At 40.7% G+C, this 19,669-nt stretch overlaps 1 protein-coding gene across 6 annotated transcripts in view; it reads right to left on the reverse strand.

Annotated features, from left to right (window-relative positions):
- Positions 1-19,344, reverse strand: part of SGCZ (sarcoglycan zeta) — a 413,238-nt gene extending 393,894 nt beyond the window's left edge. For 3 of the 6 annotated variants that reach the window (XM_085577914.1, XM_085577908.1, XM_085577909.1), the window contains exon 1: positions 15,693-16,611. Coding sequence is in view for 4 of the 6 variants with exons in the window: in XM_085577908.1 (XP_085434034.1) it covers positions 15,693-15,770 (78 nt within the window). In the remaining 2 variants the exon portion in view is untranslated. Of the gene's footprint in view, positions 1-15,692; positions 16,612-16,817 lie in introns of those variants that run through there. The other 3 variants (XM_085577913.1, XM_085577912.1, XM_021534351.4) reach the window with 2 other exon arrangements.
- Between the last annotated feature and the right edge of the window lie 325 nt (positions 19,345-19,669).

Consider the following 19,669-nt stretch of genomic DNA (forward strand, 5'->3'; position numbering starts at 1 on the left):
TAGAATGCTATTACCATTTGAAAACACTTGCTAGTAGATTCTAGAAGGATAGGAGAGTTGATTTTCCAAACAAAAGATGATGCTAACCCTTTCTGACTAGGCAATCTCCTACAAATCTACTTTTTACCTCTTTGTATAACTAAATTCTGAAAAAGTCAGGAAGAAGTTGATTCTCACAACAAATGCAATCAAATTCAAGCCATGACTGTCATTTGCCTACTACACATATGCACCTCTCAAAGGTGCTACAGCACAAACATGCAACTCATTTTGGCATGGCTACACTACCTTCAGAAATGAAGTATATCTTTTCCACAAAACCTAGATCAAAATAAAAAGTGAGAAAATTAATATCTGCGTGTACATACTAAAAACTCTGTAGCCCATCTGAAAATGTGTTTATGGCACTTGCAAACATTGCTTCATTTTGTTAATGATTTAGTCAGAGACTTTGAGACTACTCCATTTTTCCAGATATTTAATGTCTTAAGAAACAACTGAATTATTCTCCATGTCACAGGTTTATTTCACCCATTTACCTTATTTACTCACATTAAGCTGGTAACATAAATTAGACTAAAGCATAATTTATGACTGCCTTAGGCATATCATCTTGAAAGGCATTCAGTCTCAACCTATAAACATCAACGGACTGAAAATTCATCTCTTTCCTGGTAAATTTACTCCTGCAGCTAATCATGCTCCCTTTCATAAATTTGTTTGCCTGATGGGGATATGCACATGCCCTGTGCACCTATTATTATTTCCTTCTCTGCTACAATGAAGTCCTTTAATATGCTGAAGTTGCCCTGCATTCTATCAATTCTCATATTTTGGTTTGTTAGTTTGTTAAATTAAACAGGCCAAGCTTATTCAGATTTTCACTGGGCAGGGTGGTAGGGGGGGGTATTATTGATGATGTTACTGTTTCAAGATACTCATTCAGGCACTAGAAGCAATGCTGTTTGTTTATTTATGACCACAAGAACAGCTGCAGCAGATCAGACAAATAATGGGTCATTGTAGGAGGATACTTGAAGACACCATATAAATATTTCCCTAAATATTATTATACTGGATAGATATTTCCATCAATTTCCATTCCTGGAGAAGAATATATGTGTTTTCTTTTATCCAGTTACTGCTTATGAGAGGATTGTCATGCTTAAAGGTTTTAAGAACCTTTGCTAAAGGACCTCATTAGAAGTATTTCAAATGGGCAGCAGATCTTTGGGAGCTGCCTGTGGATGCTTACCCAACACTGTGCCTCTCCAGACAAACAGACCTTGAACAGCAATCTTATGTTGAGGCTCTCCCCTGAACCACTCGGGCTTCCAGCACTCTCCTGCAAATGTGGGACCTTCTACAGCAAACAGTGTCCTCTCCTGCACCAACACAGGATCATCTAACCTATGCATGGAGCTGCTTGGGCTGGAAGCATTTCAAGTAAAAATAATTTCTCTTGAAATATACAGAAGGAGAAATCACTGTGATAAATTACAATGGAATAAAAGATGAATTTGCAAATGGTTACACATACTAGGTTACTAATGATACTACTGTCACCCAACAGTTTGGCTATTGCAGAGCTGCTCAAAAACTTTCATAGAATATTCCAGCACAATTCTTTGAACAAGGATTAATTACAATGCATAAATTATCTTTTTACACGTGAATAAAGACTTAGAGCTAGCTAGATTATTTGGTTCCAACGTGGTTAAAATATAATTATTTCACTCACAGAACGATTCCTATTGTGCTTCCCATAATATGTGATACATTCTCAATGTCCTATTGTGGGCATCTGCATGCAGAGCACTTCTAAACAGTAATTATTGGTATAATTCTCACACACAGCCTGTATGTGTATCACAAGCATGGGTGGATTCACTTGCTGAAGCAGAGCACTTGTTTTCCTTGCTGGAAACTGAGGGGGGGGAAAGGAAACATAAAATCTCTTTTTTGTTATTACAGACTGCAAGTGGCTCAATGCAAAAAAGGAAAAATATTTTTTATTACATGGCTGCAAAAGCTGTAACACTGCCCCTTATTGTGATGACTAGCCTACATTTTCTTCCATCCACTATAAGCACTTACGAGGTTCAAAATATATGCCTGGGCTTGATTTTCTGAGTTGAACATGAGCTGAAGCTTAGTCTTCTGAGAAAGAAAATGCTTCATTTTGAAGCCAAATGAAATGCAGCAACAGGGACTGCCTTTCTTTACAGATATCATAAGGGAAACTACTATGGCCTGAGATCTCACTGTCTTTTCATCAGAGCTACTTTTACAGGGTAGAGGGGAAGTGTGTCCCAGCTGAGCCAGCTGAAGAAACACTGGCACTGCAGCACCAGGAGAGGTGACTGCAGCAGAGCCAGGACTGCCTTCCAGCACCTCCCCTGGAGCATGGGTCAGTCTGTCCCTGGCATGATGCAGAGCAATAGGTGTGTTGGTAACCAAGCCTCCTGCCTCTTCCAGAAGATACTGGCTGAGAAAAGATTAAATCAAAATATGCTTACTGTGATTATTGGCTATAGCAGTTACTAAAAACTGAGGTGCCCTTGCCCATTATTTTCAAGACCTCTGCATTTTGATGCCTACTGTCTTTGTTGTTTTCCTCTTGGCTACAAAATGCCCATTGTCACATACACACACAGTGCTGCAGTAATTAGACCCACACACTGCTCTGGTTCTATGAGTAGATTGAACTTCTGCTGCCATCAGTGAGGGAATATATAAGAAAGCCTCTAGACAGCAACAAGGTCCATGAGTATAAATCTGGTACCAATTTCACCAATCATGACATAGGAAAATTTTTCCCACCTGTTTCTGTGACTATTTCTTCTATTAAAAACACATCACAATACAGGGCACATCTTTTTAAGTCTTGAAAATCTCAGCAAATATTTCCTCTTTTTACTGAAATTAATGAGAGTGTTCTGATGAGAGCTTATGAAATCAGATGCAAACCACGAGAGTCTATAACTATAATAGCACACCTCTTACAGCACTGTTGGCAAAAGGTTTTAAAACTTTAAATGACAGTAAATGAAAAATACACTCCTATAAAAGCTGTACACACATATGGCCATATATGTACATATAGACACTTTTTAATACTTACACTACTTAGAAAAGGACTGAATTATTATACTTAGAGGAAAGCAGACTTCAAAGAGAACAATTGCTTTGGTTCAGCTAATATAGTACCTTAAATCATCAGACTACCCAGCAAAAATATTTTATTTATTTATTTATAGGGAAGTTTTTTGGAAAACTACTGAAGGGCCACAAAGCTAAATCAGAAAAGGTAAGATAAAAAAAAAAGAAAAATAAAAATAAACATAATCAAAACCCTGTAGTATACTAATTATGTTTTGTCCTCTTTAGACATATCAACTGCAAGCTATTGAAGATAAATGTTTTCTCACTTATGTATTTGGAAAACAGAACATGATATTCCCTTTAATTGTGCCGATAAAGCAAATGTCACGAGCAGATCTTGCTTTTTTAGAGAAGAGAGGAAACAAATGCCGTTCCCAGAAGCAAATATTTAATTTCTTAAAAACATAATGCAATATATTAATTTTACAATCAATTTCTGCACAAAGACACCTCAGTGGTGGAAGGACTTAGGCAGAAAGCAGGCAAGGCGGTACCTTGTGTTCATCTCTTTACTGTAAGCACATTCACAGTTGCGGCATGGTCCACTTGATGATCACCTCAGATGAGCCTGCCTATCCCATACTGCTTCTTCAGGAAGTGACACGTGTGCGTACACGTATCCCATTAGAGGAAGACCTACATTCTTTGATATGGTATTTTGTCACCAACTATTTTTTTCTTTCACTGATATTTTGTTGCAGTATTAATTGTTTGGCCTAGCTAGTGACAACCTTTCAATACAACTGTTCAGAAAAGTTTCAAGACCAATGCCCTTCATAAAACTGTAATTTCCCTGCATTCATTATGTTCTAAATCACATCGAAAGTCAGGTTTGCTATATTTCTCTCCAGGAATCAATGGGTAACTATACTATCATCCATAAACCATATTGTTCCATGTGACTTAAAAGGACAAGATATTTTCTTTCTGAGGCTGACAGTCAAAATAGTGCAATAGTGCAAAATAGGGCAATTTGCTCTCATGAATGGGATCATGAACAAATCCTTTTCTACCAGCCTATATGGATATTTACATAATAAATCTAATCAGAGCATATTCAAAGCACAAGGTGTAACAAAGAGTGTCAAGTGAAAATGGGTTCCTACCTGCATCATGAAACACAAAAGTACACCTGGAGCTCATAAAAGATGTAAAAAAAAAAAAAAAAAAAAAAAAGCAAAATGCCATGGATTTTTTTGTTCTTAATACAGCCTTGCCAAAACTGTTGCCATTTGTTCAGAATCAGAAACATCCATTTAGTCATGATCCAGGATAGTGCTCCCAAAAGCACTGAGATAACTTCACTGACATCTCAGTATTTTGCTTTCCACTGTGCCCTGAACCACTTAAAATGCTACAGGCTATCAGTTCTGATGCTGCAAAATGTAAATATGTGATATGGGCCCACCTCCTAACCTCTCACCAGCAGTCAATGGACATTGGCCAAGCTGACATTTACATTTTCAGATCATCAACATCCCCCCATCCCCAGACAAAGAAGACAGAAAGCACTGAATGTTGAGTAGAAGGCTATTTCTCAGTATCCTGTACTTCTCCTGGAAAGTCTGTTTTTACCCAGTAACCACCAACAAGCAGACCCATTCCCTACAAAGTAATGCACCTGTGCCTGTATTCCTGAATAAGCAAACAAAAGAATTCAAGATCTCACAGGTTAGAAAGAAAAAGCTAGCTTCTAATGTATGCAAACTGCATCCCTCAATGCATATTTTTAGGTGTATACTGATTGACTTTAGGTGTATACTGATTGACTTGTCTCAGTGTAACTTTTGGTATTGAAAACTTGTTAGTAGCACCTGATGTATCCCAATAAACAGCACTACCATTTCATCCTTAGCCCTGGACTGTGAAATTTACAGCTTTGAGGTTTTCATTTGTTTTGTCTTTTCAGATGGTGCCAATAGAAGCAAACTACCCATCAAACTGATATGGATACAGACTGTTGCATGAGGAATGAATTACAATTTTAGCTTTCTTTTAAAAGGTATGTTTTTTAAAGATAGATTTAAAAAAAATATATTTTTTTAATTGGTCCTAGATTCAAATAGGATAAATTGAGCAGACAAGTAATTATTCCTCCTCCTGTCTTCAACTCCTTTGAAAGGTAAACAGAATGTATTTTTCCAATAAAAAGATGGGATTGTATCTGTCCTTGAGATTTAATTGTGATATAACTTATATTGATACAAGGATTCATTTTACTCAGATGTAATAATTACAAAAACATCCATATTAATCTTAGTTCAACATTGGATATAGGCAGGCTTTGGCTCCTCATGAGGTAAAGAACTGAATCCTGTGTATTCTGGCTGAGGCAGTTCAGAGGGTCAATAAGCAGGATTTCTTTCTCATTTAGCAATATAGCATTTCATTCTCTTTGTTCAATTCACATTGTCATAACTACTTCTGAGCAGGTGTTTAGAACACAAACCTTATAGACACTAAAATAAGGAGATATTTTGTTCTTGAAATGTGTGGTCTGGTTGCTTTGCAGTTGACAAGGCATTTTACAGGAACACATCTGACTTTTTACAAGTTTCCAACAGCAGTAAACTTTATTCCTGCTGACAGCAGAAGCAATTGCTGTGTTCAGAATAAAATTGATTGGTTTAAAAATTTAACTCTGTTTTTTTGTTTCATGTTTTATGCTCTAAAGGTACATTTAAATATGTTTCAGATAATAATTTCACAAAAACAATTGTATATTACTGGAGTAAAAATATGTGTGAGTGAGCACCAAATCATTGCAAGGTAAGGGAAAGTGGGGTTTATTTGAACTGGAAATAAGTATTTAACTTCTTAATGTAGAAAACAGCATTTTCATAGTGAAACTTTCATGATTTATTTTCAGTTTATAAGATCAGAAGAAAAAAATTAAGGCAAATAATAAAAGCAAGAAATAAAACTCCCATCATAACCATCCGCAGTAAGCAGGCACTTTGTGTATTGTGATCCAAAAAGCTGCCCTCATGATGGCATGAGGTGGGCACATTCCTGGGAATTCTTGGTTCTTGATTCTTGGGCCACATTTTGGAATAATATCAAAAGTGGCAACTCAGCCACTACAACTCATACACAAGTCTGGAAAATATCACACACAGAATGGGCACCTGGCACTATTACAACCATCCTGCTTTGTAAGGGATGATCCAACTTAAGATGCTCCAGCTATGAGCTGCCACTGCCAGTTCCCCCAACACAGCTTAGTACCTCTGCACCACTGCTGAGTCAGCTGTATTTCACTTTGGGTTTTGTTTGAAAGTGTTTGGGTCCTCCCAAAATTAAAATTTATGACATTTTATTTCTGCTAGTAAAGTTGCACGGTCAAACTGTGCAACTGGCTGGCAGGTCAAATGAGGGTGAGAGAAGAGCACAGAACTGTGCCAATATGACTTTGCTAAGACAATGGAAGGTAGACACCTTCATTTGGCTCACATGGTGCTATTGGCTTCTTCCAGTAGATTGGCATCCTGTTATCTCTCCTGTTTCCTTCTTCATGCTACTGGTTTATCAGGGAGGAGTTGCAAGATGCATCAAATGTGTATCAATGCTATAGGATATTTTGTCATTGTTATCAAATATTAAAGAATTTAAAATGTAAATGAGTCCAGGTTCAAAGATAACTTGTCAACTGCAAGTAAACCATAACATTGCATACCAATTCAGTGGTAACATTCCACTGGAACAGTAATTTCATCTGCTTTCATAGGTTCTGAGATTTTCTGGCCGAATCACCTCCTCTGCACCTGAGTTAGTAGTTTGATTTTTCTAGCACCTCAACAAATAAATTTCACTCATTTTTTTCCACATACTTCAAATGTTGCATATGCCACAGATACATTACTTACTAAACAGTAATATTAGCACAGAACACAAGATTCTACTTTGTTTTAAAAATTGCAAAATATGGTAATAATATGTGAATAATTAAGATATGTCCATGAGGTATCAGCATCAGCAACAGTGCAGACAGCTATAGAGCCCTTTTGATTCAGTTTGTCAGCACCTCAGCACAACATCACTGTGCTGTCATTTGTTATTGCACCCCTCAGCCTTCCCTTTCACCTTCAAATCTTTACATTCCACTTGGCTATTCTAAAACTGCATTGGCAAGCTCTGCATGTCTATTACAAAATAATAGCATTGTAGTCTGATGCAGCAGAGTACACCCAAAACCAAAATAAATTTTATTTAATACAATCTATAATTTTTGACATATTAGGTGATAGGTTTCAGCACAGCTCCCCTAGTGCTCTCTCTTTGCTCCGCTCATCATGCTGCAATTTTCTGCCTGCTAGATACATTCATTGATTGATCAAGACTTGCAAAAGTCTGAGTTCAATAGGATAGACAGGACCTCAGCAAAGGGTGCCTAGTGTTTTATGTCTGTCAGCAGTATGATGGAAATTCACAGACACTACTTGCAATCTCATAATTTCATTAAGCAATAGTGGAAGTGGTCTCACTAGACTGAGTAAATGACATATTTGCATGAACAGTGAATGTTATCTACCTCATAAAATAATACTGAACAAAACGGGGTGCTTAACCAGAGAGAGGTCTCTTCTGAACAAACATAATTTTCCAAACACAAACTCACCTTTGCCTACTGAGTTGTGGGAAAAATGAAGAAAGGTATGAGATTAATTCTAAAAATAGTAACACTTTCCTGAAAACAAGATATACTTACAGATATGACAATGTCAGTGCCAGTATTGGGGAAACAGCAGGCTCTAAGTAACTTGTTAGTCTCTGAAGAATTATATTCTTCTGCCAGCTTTGTCAGGAAAATCTAATAAAACATTGATGAAATAGAAGAATAATTTTCTCTGCATGAAGATTAAGTGGGAACATGAGTTTATACGATGGACAGTTTTTGCATTCATCTCATGTCTGCTCAGGAGCTGCAGGAATCATTGGGAAATGGCACATAGAATATTTCTAAACTGATGTGTATCTGAAATAGTAGATGTCAACTTGAGTCCTACAGGAAGTGACAGTCAATACCAGCTTGTTGCCAGCTATTTCTGCAACAACCTATAAAGCTTGACACAGCTAGGCAGTCTTGTGCTAGGACTAAACCCTATTGTTTCAGAAGATATAAAAGCTGTATCAAAATGCATAATTACACGCAAGCCTGTGTGCTAGTACCTGTCAGAACCTTCAGAGGGAACTCAGGTTCTGACAAAGAGTATTAGCATTTAGGAGTAAGGGTAAATGACTTAGGAACTCCATAAACTGGAGTAAATCAGCTGAGCAATTTCTACATAGTATTTACCATCTGTTGGTGATGACTCAAGCTAAAAAAAAACACAGATGGATCTTGATCTCAATTTTTGTGTGGGTTTTTTTAGGGTTTTGTTTTGTTTTGAGGTTTGGGTTTTTTGTTTGGTTGGGGTTTTTTTGCCTGAACTGTTCTAAACTTCTGAGAGGATTAAAGTTTTGTGTCATTTTGGAGGAATGGATTTTTATATGGAGTGTCTCCTAGTTTGTACTTATTCAGAGCTAATTTTCAAACCATTTATAGTAATAAAGGATGCCATGAATTTCAGCTTTAAGGCTAAGTAATCTTCTTGGAAAAACTTCCAGTCTGTTTGTAATGCATTCTGAAATTCTCTCTGCCATTTATTGAGGCATAGATTACTCAACTTCCTTCCTCACACATATATTATGTGGTGAATGGGATTTACAACAGCCAGCCTGCTCTGCAAGGAGACTCCTGAATTAGCCAAGACAAATTACCAAAAAAGGAAAAAAAAATTTAAAAAAACAGTACAGACTGAATCCTTATGTATCTCATGAAGCCTTTCAACCTTGCAAGAATTTTCTGTACAGAATGAAATTCACATCCTTAAAAGTTCCATGGGATTGTGATAACCAAGCAATTGATTTGAATACAGCAAACTGGCTCAATCTTTTCTTCAAAGTAGAAACAACCCATGAAAGTAGGGTTCCAGTCTCTTTTTATTGTTTAAGATATATGCAGTTTAAGCTAATAGTAAAAAAAAAAAAAAAAAAAAAATCACACTAAAAGGAAGACACAGGTATTTTTTACCTCATTTGGCCACTTACCCACTGAAAGCCACTGGGGTCACTCATATGTGCTAAAAAGAAATCACCTTAGAGCACCCTCATCAGGGTCCCCAGGAGCATTCAGTATCTGAGGGATGGATATCAACGGCCCTAAAGCAGGATAAAGCATAAAATTCTCCTCTTGATCCAGATGGTGAAAATGCAAGCAAATGTGTCATTAGTGGGATCTGCCTAAGCAGCATGACCAGGGAAAACTGAAGTGCTTCTTGTGTAGTGGGTGAGGTGGGGTCTTTATGGATTCCTTTATAGCAGAGTCTCTGTTGCACTGTAGGCAACTTCCCAGTAGCAGTTCCTAAGGGAAATAATAAGGAAAACAGGACTTGGAACTCACATAGTGAACCTAGAAATAGCTTGCCTACTTCTAAGCTACCTACAACCAAACCATGTTTTTTGCCCAAGCCTCAAGTGCAATCAGGGAATTCAGAGTGGAGAAGGGGCTGCCCAGCCCTGACCCCCTCAGCACAGAGCAGGCAGGCTGGATGTGTGGCAGCTAAGCCCCTTTCTAAGTTCAGGTTTAACACCTTTTTCAATATAAGGCTTTAAATTGAAGACGACATAAAACCCAGATTCTGAGGCTTAATTCAACTACCTCTCTTCCCTTTTATTATAGGTAGGTCATGAAGTTTTAGACTAACTTTCAATCTTTGTCATTTGTTGGCCTATGTTCAGAAACTTACTAGCTTATAAAGGCAGGAAAGGTTCTATTGATTTTTTACTTTTAGTTTTGTTTCACATATGCTGGAAATTTGTTAAATGGAAGTCTAAATTGAACAAACATGAAACCTTCTTCAATACAGTTCATTTACTTGTCTTCAGTTAAAGGGCAGAGCTTTACAGAGTGTTCTGTGCATGTGGACTAGCTTTAACTAGAAATAATAAAATTCAGTATTTCTAATTAACTTAATTTTGGAAAGAATGCTTTCTGTAATTTCAGTGGCTTACAGCATTACTTTCTCAACTGCAGGTCCCAGCATACCTGGGCAATTGCACTGCATGTGTTCAATAGAATGTGAAGAAGTTTTCCCCCTTTCCTGAATCCCACTCAAAATAACTAATGAACAATTTTGTGTAGAAGACGACCTACACAACTGAGAAGCTGAAGTATCATCAATCCCCATCTTGAAGAGCGAAAATAACAAAAATGCCTTTGGATGCCTCTGTGGATTTGATCCAACAATTTGTACTCTCCGCTCTGATAATGGTACAAAGAACAATGTATTTAGAAAGTACAAATTAAAATTAATTCTGTTTTCTCTTTATGTGCTACCATTAAATGTACACTATTACATTAATACAAACTGGAAGGGATGTGATTTTTCAGTAGAGGCAGCCTCTGTTTACTAACAATTTGTTCAAGAGTTGTAGGAGCAGGAAGGTAGAACCTATAAATTTCAGACCATGCTGCCCACATGAACTGAACAGAACTGCTAAAACAGAGATATATGGCTGAAGGCCAGATTTTTATGGCTGAGGCTTTCTACTGCTTATGGCACCAATTTTTAGGCATATCACTGATGTGCTTCTGCTGATGTAACTCCAGTGATTCAACAAAGCACTGCTGATTTTTAATTGCAGAAAAGGATACTCTGTCCTCATTTGTTACTTTTCAATTGCAAATACACAGAGTTTATATCACACAATCCTTCTAAATGTGTTAGCCAGAGGTATAAGAAAGTAGGTACAGAAAGAACACCTTTTTTTATTAAAGTTGCTGAACACTAGAAGCTTTCTTTGACTTATGCAGTACCTCTGTAAATCTGGCCTTGTGTGATTAGCTGCAGTAATACTGCTGAGAATAAAGCCTCACATATTGTGTCTCTCACTGTTGTGACAGCCAACAGTCATTCCTTCCTGTGACAAGGAATAAAACCCATTTCTCATAGATAGCAACCTCACAACATCTTTCTTCACAAAGAAGGGTTTTGCTGTGGATCAAAGAGTTGACCTGTAATATCTGAGAATTAGCAAAGGATCAGATGGCTTAGGAGATAAATGTGTCTTCCTCCTAGGACTAAGTAATTCTGGATTTACAGTGCATTATATATGGCTGCAGTCAAAAGTAAAACAAGGCGTTAAGAACATTTCTGTAAGCTCTTTAAACATACAAAGTGTTTCAAAATAAAGGAAATAGTACAGCTTCTAAGCCATGTTCTCCAGGTTTCTTTGAAAGAGAGAAGAAAATGACAGTACTTTCTCTATGGGGAACTTCGATGCCAAAGTAAGAAAAGTGTCTATTCATAACCCAGAGTGCCTTTTGTATTATTATTATTTGAATCCTTATCTTTGCCCTTTGGAATGCTGTATCTTCAGAGGACATAGAACAACTATGTTAGATATGGATTTACAAAATTTATATAAAATGCCACAAGGTGAAATGATTTCACAGGAAATGTCTCTTGTATCATTTTTGCCATAACACTTTAAGCAAAGCAATCTTATTCCTGGCCTTATCAGGAAGATGGAAAAACAGTATCAACCTCCAAAAGGTGGACTAGCTCCAAAAGGTTAAGGAACGTAGTACAAAAGCATGACTGGGACTCACAAATGTGTCTTCACATTACAGATTTATCTTTGAAAGACTCTAGCATGAGTTACATATTGTCTTCAAATCTTACACTGAGACCTATAGAAACAACCCAACTTACAGTAGCATCACACGGTAACCTCTTCCAGTTCCGGAAGAAAGAAATGTGTTGTTAATCTTTATGTAAATCTCTTTCATCTATTTTTTTAAGTGCAAAATACAGTGGCAGAGGAAAAGGCAGTATTTTTCCCAAAACCATGAAAAACAGGAAGACAAAGAAGTTTTTTCGCTTTAACCAAGCATTTAGATTTTGATGTATTTTCCTTTTAAAGAGTGTTGAGCGTAGCAAAGTTGTAATGTACAATGTCAAAAAGCTCAGTCACAGATTATACGGATTGTCTGCAGTGAGAGTACAGGAATGATTTCTAAAGCGTACAGTGAGAGCACTGCCATTGTCTTGACCTTTTTTCTGTCTGCTGAACAACTATATCTTATGCATAGAATTCTCTCCAGTTTCCTGAACTATGTGTAGTCTTTATACATACTGAGAGATGGAGAGGAAATCCCACAATAGGAATGCAGAGAAAAGAAATTTGCATGTATATTGCTTTAAAACCATTTCAGCTTGACCTTCCATGAAGAATGGTTTAAAGGATGAATGCTTTGACTGTGAATGCAAAGGTTAATTGTCTTTATTGAGTATTGCTGAAAGGACCCTAGTAAACCATGAAGGTTTCTTGGAGGGACATACTAAAGAAGGACAGGAGAGAGAAGGTTTTGCATTAAAAAGACAAATCCTTTAACATCCACACTAAGATGTCCATGTCCCAAGCAGATGACTTTAATAAATGAAACAGACTTTCATAAGAGGCTGTTGAGTGTTACAGAGTACTACACGTTCTATTATGGACTGACTGACTTTAAACAGAAATAAAACCACCTACCTAAACATCAAAAGTCCTCCCACACCACACCAAACATATTAACTTCTCTGCCTCCTCCTTTTAAAACATAAATAAATAAAAAATTACAGAATTCCTCAGGGTATTAGTTTTCCTGTTAACTTAAATACTGAAGCGATTTACATGTTTAAGACCATAAAAGTACCCCTTCCTTAATTTTTTGTGATTTCCTTGTTTGAATTTCTTTATCAGATATTTTACAAATTACATAAATTTAATTGGAAGACTATTGTCACAAAAACCTCTTCCGTAACCAGTTTCATGCTATGTTATGTCAGTAGTTTTATATCAACAGGAAATGTAAAACTGTAAACAAACTGTAAGTATTCTCTCGAGATGAATAAAAAAAATCAGCTAATATTTACAAGATTATTCAGAAATAAAGTGTTTAATTCTTTTGCAACTGCAAAGTGTCAATTTCAAGATATTTAAGCACACTATTAATAAAAATTTTTAGGATTGTAATGAAGAATTCTCCCTGAACCAGTGCCTTCAAGCAATAAATGGCTTCCAGGATATTTTTCAATCCATTATATTCATAATCTCACTGTTACCATACATTCAACTATAAACCATCTTTCCTCCAGAGAAGTACCACTGGTTTACACACTACAAGGAATACTATCTCCCTCTAAGACTGTACACAAATTGTGGTTGCTAAACAAACATAAGAGAAGCAGTCATGATACACATTAGAGGAATTATATATCAAATGAATGAGCAAACGTGAAGGACAAAATCTGTAATAATCTATCCAATGTCAGTGCAAATCACAAGTTAACGGGGTCCAGCAAAGACAAACGCCTCCTAATTCTTCCTTGCAAATGATGTTCAATTTCAAGCAATTATATGCCTCAACATAGTTTTTAAACACACACTAAATGCAAAATAAGTTAATTCATCATCTTTTAAATACATATACAAACTACAGAGTCCTATAAAATTCATCATACTCACAACCACACAGTTTAATGTATGTTCAAAATGTAGGTGAAGACTTGCGTATACATTAGGTAACAGAAAGCCCTTCACAACACTAAACCCAAGACTGCAATGCAACTATGACAGAATTATTTAGTTTGTGTACCACTTCTTTAAAACAAAAACCCCACAGGCTTGTGAGTTAAAAAGTCAGAGGGAAGTTCTTGTATGCATCAGAGAGAGATGAGACAGATCAAAGGAAAAACAGAACAGCTCAAAGCCTCTGGAAGAGCAGCCTCTGTTTTCCATACTGATTAATTTCTTCAGGATTACATGCATGGACTAAAAGGGAAAACACACCTATCTTCATCAGCAGATGTTGCATACATGATACTTGTTGAGCTTTTCACAACATTACCTTTTCAAATGTCTATTATCAACATAAAAAATTCAGAATTCATTCCAATCAGTGTGATAAATAACAGAGATTTTGATTGATTTGAGGTGTATAGAAGCTTTATATATAACATAGTGTCTGATTTCAGTGTTATTATTTCTATTTTCCTTAGAGGTGACACATTTATTTTTTGTTAGCAGGGAAGTTGTCAGTATTTTTTATGTTTATTGGCATATCTTTGTCATAGCAGAGGAAATCCAGTATCAAGGAAGAGTGTCCAGCCTGTTTCCAAAATTCTTGGCAAGCTCTGCTGCGACAAGCTGCTACCGTATTTGACATTCTTGACATGAGCCCTCCACGCAGTGTGGTGTGGGAGAGAGTTCCCTCGACATCTCAGGACCTCTGGCTGCCTCCTATCTGTGTGCCCTGACTGTGTCTTTGACCTGGCAAGGAGCTGTGTCATGAGAAAAGGAGTGGAACACTTCATCTCCCCTGAAACTCTCCAGAAACCAATTAAAGCTTTCACGACTTGGAGCAGTATGGGAGACGCTCTTTACTGCGCCCAACAGCAGCCAGGTCACCCAGCTGGGAACTTCCTAGACCCCTAAGAGCTTTGCCCCGCACCTTGTATCCCTGCTGGGGGGAGAGCGGCTGGACGGCTGGCTCAGAGAGGGAAGCCCAGCCGGCTGGAGGGAGGCGCGGAGCGCTGCGCCCCGCGGCGCCGGCGGGAGCCGCTCCCGGCGCCGGGCCCGCACCTCCCCCTGCCGGCCGCCGGGGCCGCCCCCGCCCCGGCGCCGTCCTGCCGGCGCCTGGCATCTCTCCCAGCGGCCGCACATCACCCGGGAAAGCCGGGAAGTGCATCGTGCCAAAGCGGCTGGTCCCAGAGAGCTGCCCAGACCCTAACAGCGTCTGCAGAAATGCCTCCTTTGGAAGCTCTCCTCATCCTTGTGAGCGGAAGAGTGCCGATGCTTGCTTCTCAGCTGCTTCCTTGCTCAAGGTCGCTCAGCCTGTACACGCTGCAACACACGTCCTAATTGCAGCGCAGATAACTACGGGATAACGGGAGACCCCCTGCTCTTCAGGCTACGCACGTCCTGCTCACAGCGGGACGTGCCTCAGGCTTTACGGACAATTCATGCGAAGTGCTGCCCTCTTGTAGCATAAACATATTTTCTTTAAAGACCCCTTAAAATAATCCGGTACAATAGAACTTTTCGCCCCCTTAATCGGAATACTCGTGTTTTGCCTTTCCCGCACCAGCTGACTCCTGTGAATGCTGAGGCAAGCAGGAAGAGGACTCCCCGTCAGCGCAGGCAAGCAGCGATTGCGGCGGGGAAGCCCTGGAAGCCCTGGAAGCGCTGTGAGGATCAGCGGTTCTCAAGCAAATCGTTTTATGGGCTTTCCTCTCCTGCGCTACCGTCACCTCAAATACTCAAACAGCGCTACAGTCCTGGGATGCCTTTCCCTGGGAATATTAGTAGGAGTAGCGAGCAAGACTTGGGGGGGGGGGGGGGGGGGGGGGGGGATCGGTGAATATATTTATTCAGTACTTTCTTATCTGCTTTATAGGAAAAGGAAAGGAGCCCCCTAACTTCAGCGCTCGCCAGTTTACCTTGCCAGAGGCGAGCCCTTCTCCGCGGCCGCGGGGAAGCCGGCGCCCTGCGGGAGCATCCCGCGAGCGGCCGTGCATGAGGCGGCCGAGGAAGGCTATCTTCCCCTCATCGCCTCTCTCATCGCTCCTCTAGCGCTACCCGCGCGGTACCGCGGCGAGGTGCGTGTGTGTCCCGCCCCTCCGGCACGGCCGGCGCTGCACTCCGGCTCCGCGGCCCCGCGGAGCGCGCCCCATGCGCCCGCTCCCTCTCTGCTGCCTTCCCCAGCCAGCCACCCTCTTTACCGCGTATAGATTATAGAGACTTATAGTATTATCATTATTATGATGATGAGATGATGATGATGATGATCTGAGCCAAATTCCGCTCAGGCCGGGGGGGCTGGCAGCAGGTGTATGAAGGCTCTGTCTCCGCAAAGGAGCATGCTCAACGCTCTCAGGCATGCTCCTTCAGCGGGGAGGGAGCCACAGCTGGGCCGGGGGGCGCGGGGGGAGCAGAATGCTCCCAGTTCGCACCGTCCTAATGCAAAGTTTGGCTGCACCAGCAGCCCCCGAGCCGCGGCCCAGCGGCTCGGCATCCCACCGCCGCTGCCTCAGCTTCGCTCGCCCGCGGGAACCGGACGGCTCGCTGGGGGCGAGCCAAGAAGGGGGGTGGAGGCGTGGGGAAGGGTTTCCCCGTCGCTCCCGGCGGCAAGGGGAGGAGAAAGAGGAAGAAGAGGAGATGCCCAGGCCAGAATGGCTTCAGAGCCAACTTCTGCCGGGAAAGCCGCGGGTCAGTTGCCGCTTCCTCCTCGCTGTCCCCGGCGCTGCCCCCAGTGCTCACGCAAAGCCGAGAGCACACGGGCAGTAGCATCAGCGCTACCACCATCACCACCAGGATTATTAACACTGCCATGACGATGCTGTGGGCCGCGCAGGCAGAAGGGAAGCCGCGCTCGGCCGGGGCAGCCGCCCTCCCGCGCTTCTCCCGCCGCGGGGCGGCTGCGCCCGGCTCCGCGCCCCGCCCGGCTCCGCGCCCCGCCCGGCTGCGGGAGCCCCGCGCAGCGCCCGTGCGGCCCCGCCCGCGGCCGGCAGCGCAGGACGGGAGCCAACCCCAGCCACGGCCGCGGCTCCCGGCGGGTCGCCTACCTTGAGCTCCTCCGTGTCCAGGTTAGCTGATCTGTCCATAGAGCGAAACTGAACGGAGCGGACTGGAAACTACGGAAGTTGTGCCAAAAAAATGAAGAGAAACAAAGAGGAGGTGGGGGGGGTAAAAAAGGAGGAGGAGGGGGGAAATCTAGTCTGTCAGTTTCCAGCCTAAACTCAAGCTTGTCCTCCAAACCGTGGCAGCTCCCCTCAGTCTCATTCTCCGCGATCACGCCTCCACCGGTTTAAATAAATAAATAAATAAATAAATAAAATATTTCACTTTTTTAAAAAAATTACTCCCTTAAGGATTAAAGCGACAGGTGATCCTTCCCTGGTGAGAGAGATTCGTGTCCTCTGGAAATGAAAGGAGACAGCAAAAAAAAAAAAAAAAAATCCACTCAGTTTAAAGATTATTTTTTTTCTTCTGCAATAAGCTCAGAAACCGGCGAATCGCTGTATCCCGAGGAAAAAAAAAAAAATCCTTCTTCCCTGGACAGCATCATGCAGCAAATTTCAAGCAAATGTGTTCAAACTGAAGAGAACAGTCTATGATAAAACCCTTTCTCCGTCATGCTGCCAGAGTAGTCTAGTAGCTAATTTAGCACCCTGTGAGCGCAAGACATTAGCGATGAACAATTTCGCTGGCAAGATAAAAAAACCCCCCAAGTCCTGCATAGGCTCAAAAATTGTTTTGCAGCTAAAGATAGTCTATAGTAATAATAATAGTAATGTATATACACACACACAGATACATAATAAAAGAAAGTCAGTACGGTATGGTCTTCTTTGAAGGTTATGCTGGAAGAGTTGAGAGGAAAACAGGAGGTGGATCTCTAGCAGAAGAGAAGGGAGAGAGAGGCAGAGATTTCCCTCTCCGTCCCTGTTTTACTGTCCTTCGCCGCCAGGTGACTGATTTCCCTCCTCTGGGCTCGCGCGGGGGGATTTCTCCAGCTCCGGAGCAGCAGCGTTTCCTCCCGAGCAGCCCCGGCTCTCAGCGCCGCCCTCCCCGCGGCCCCTCCGCCTCCCGCGGCCAATGCCGCACGATCCCAGGGGCTCCTTCGCCGGTGCCCGGGGGTTTGAATAGCAGACACAGCGGTCAGTTTAGAAGCCAGTACTGCTTTGTATCTGTTTTGTAACTGCTTTGTGTAATACTCATGTATCGTTCCGTATAAAAATGCATATATATATTTATATCTGCAGGTGTGTCTAAATTAATAAGGTGGTGTGGAACTTCTCAATCTTGGGCTTGTAGTGTGCAGTTTTGTTCAGCTGTTGAGTGTGTATCATTGATGGGCTGCAGCTGTGATGGAGCAGCCTTTCTGATAGCACGTGGATTAAGTCTGAGACTCTCCAAGGTGTTACTTTTATTAATCCTCTTTTCCAAAGGATTCACTGTCTTCTAGTTCTCAGGTCACTCTAAAGAGAACCAAAATTAGATTTAAAAATTCATATTCCTCCCCGCCAAGATTTTGTCACAGTCCTTTTTCATAAATCTGTCACTTGCAGTTTTGGAGAAGATTTTTGTGATTTTATGCTTCCTGCTATCAGTCTTTTGGGGACTTTATTTATGAACTCCATTAATGGCAGGTTCAGAATGATCACTTTCTAGTACTATACACTGCTTTATACACTGCTTTAAAGAGGATTAGTATTCCTGATTATTTGACTTAAGTAAGCTAACTTAATAGCTCAAAGTATTTTCAGTTCAATATAGATTTGTTTGCAGCTTCGACCACTTCAAGGTTAGTATGAGTTTAAGCCCTGGGTGATGGCCAGTGATAGCTATTTCTGAAGACTGGATATAGCCCTCATTTTCTGGACAACTACAGAGGCGAGGCAGATGCAGGCAAATGGCATTTCTCCTTTTTGCACAAATGATGCACGGCTTCTAGGTTCATTGTGAATGCATCATAAATATTGTTATTGTTAATCTAGAATTGCAGTTTGTAAAGATTGAACACTTGGTCTGGTGTTCCCATGTAAACCAAAATGCTCATGTCCAAATAAAAGATTGCCAAAGCAGACACTAAAGCAGCTGTAAGATCTATATAAATTTAAGAGTGTTTTCACCTGAAAGAAAAATACCACTGTATCCACCCACTCACTCCCCAAATAAGAAACCTGGAGAGACCTCTGTAAGAGCTCATGCTGGAGAAAGAAGATCTCTCAGAAGATGCCTCAAAGTCTCAAATTGTGTCAATAAGCAGGATGAGTAGAAGAAATGTGTCAATAAGCAGGCTGGTTGCCCCAGTGTGGGAAACCAACCAGGGCATACATCATGAGAATACCTTGGTGCCCTGGCTGGTGCCACTGGGTATCCAGAAGACTCCTGAGCCTCTCCCTAATCTAAGCTTTTTTGCATGGTACTTAACAGATCAACTAGTAGCTGCACAAAATGCAACTTTATAAAAACGGAAGACCAAAGACCTGCAGCACCTTGATCTTCTGCTGACTTGTTGCTCCTACACTATGGAATTTCTTGGATCTAGCACGCCTCAATTTGTTTTGATACTGGCACAAAAACTCTGGCAATGTGATACATTTGAGAATCCTCTGCTGAATTTGGATGATGTCAGCCAGTTCAGTGAAGAGACAAGGAAAATTGACAGGGCACTTATAAACCTAACTTCCTTAGTAAACAAAACAAAAGAAATTGATTTCGACAGTCCCTTGAATAATGCCTTAAAATATATTTCACTTCTTATAGTTAATAAAGCCTAACGAGTGACTTTAAAAGTTCAGGCTTATTGCTGCTAAGGCAGGCATGCCAAACTTGATTAATATCAAACTTCTAGTTCATTCAGATATCTTAGTTTTTTATCCTGTGTATTACCTGTAAGGCAGGGCTCTAA

Source organism: Lonchura striata, chromosome 4 (assembly GCF_050655825.1).
Source record: "Lonchura striata isolate lonStrDom1 chromosome 4, ASM5065582v1, whole genome shotgun sequence".
Lineage (NCBI taxonomy): Eukaryota > Metazoa > Chordata > Aves > Passeriformes > Estrildidae > Lonchura > Lonchura striata.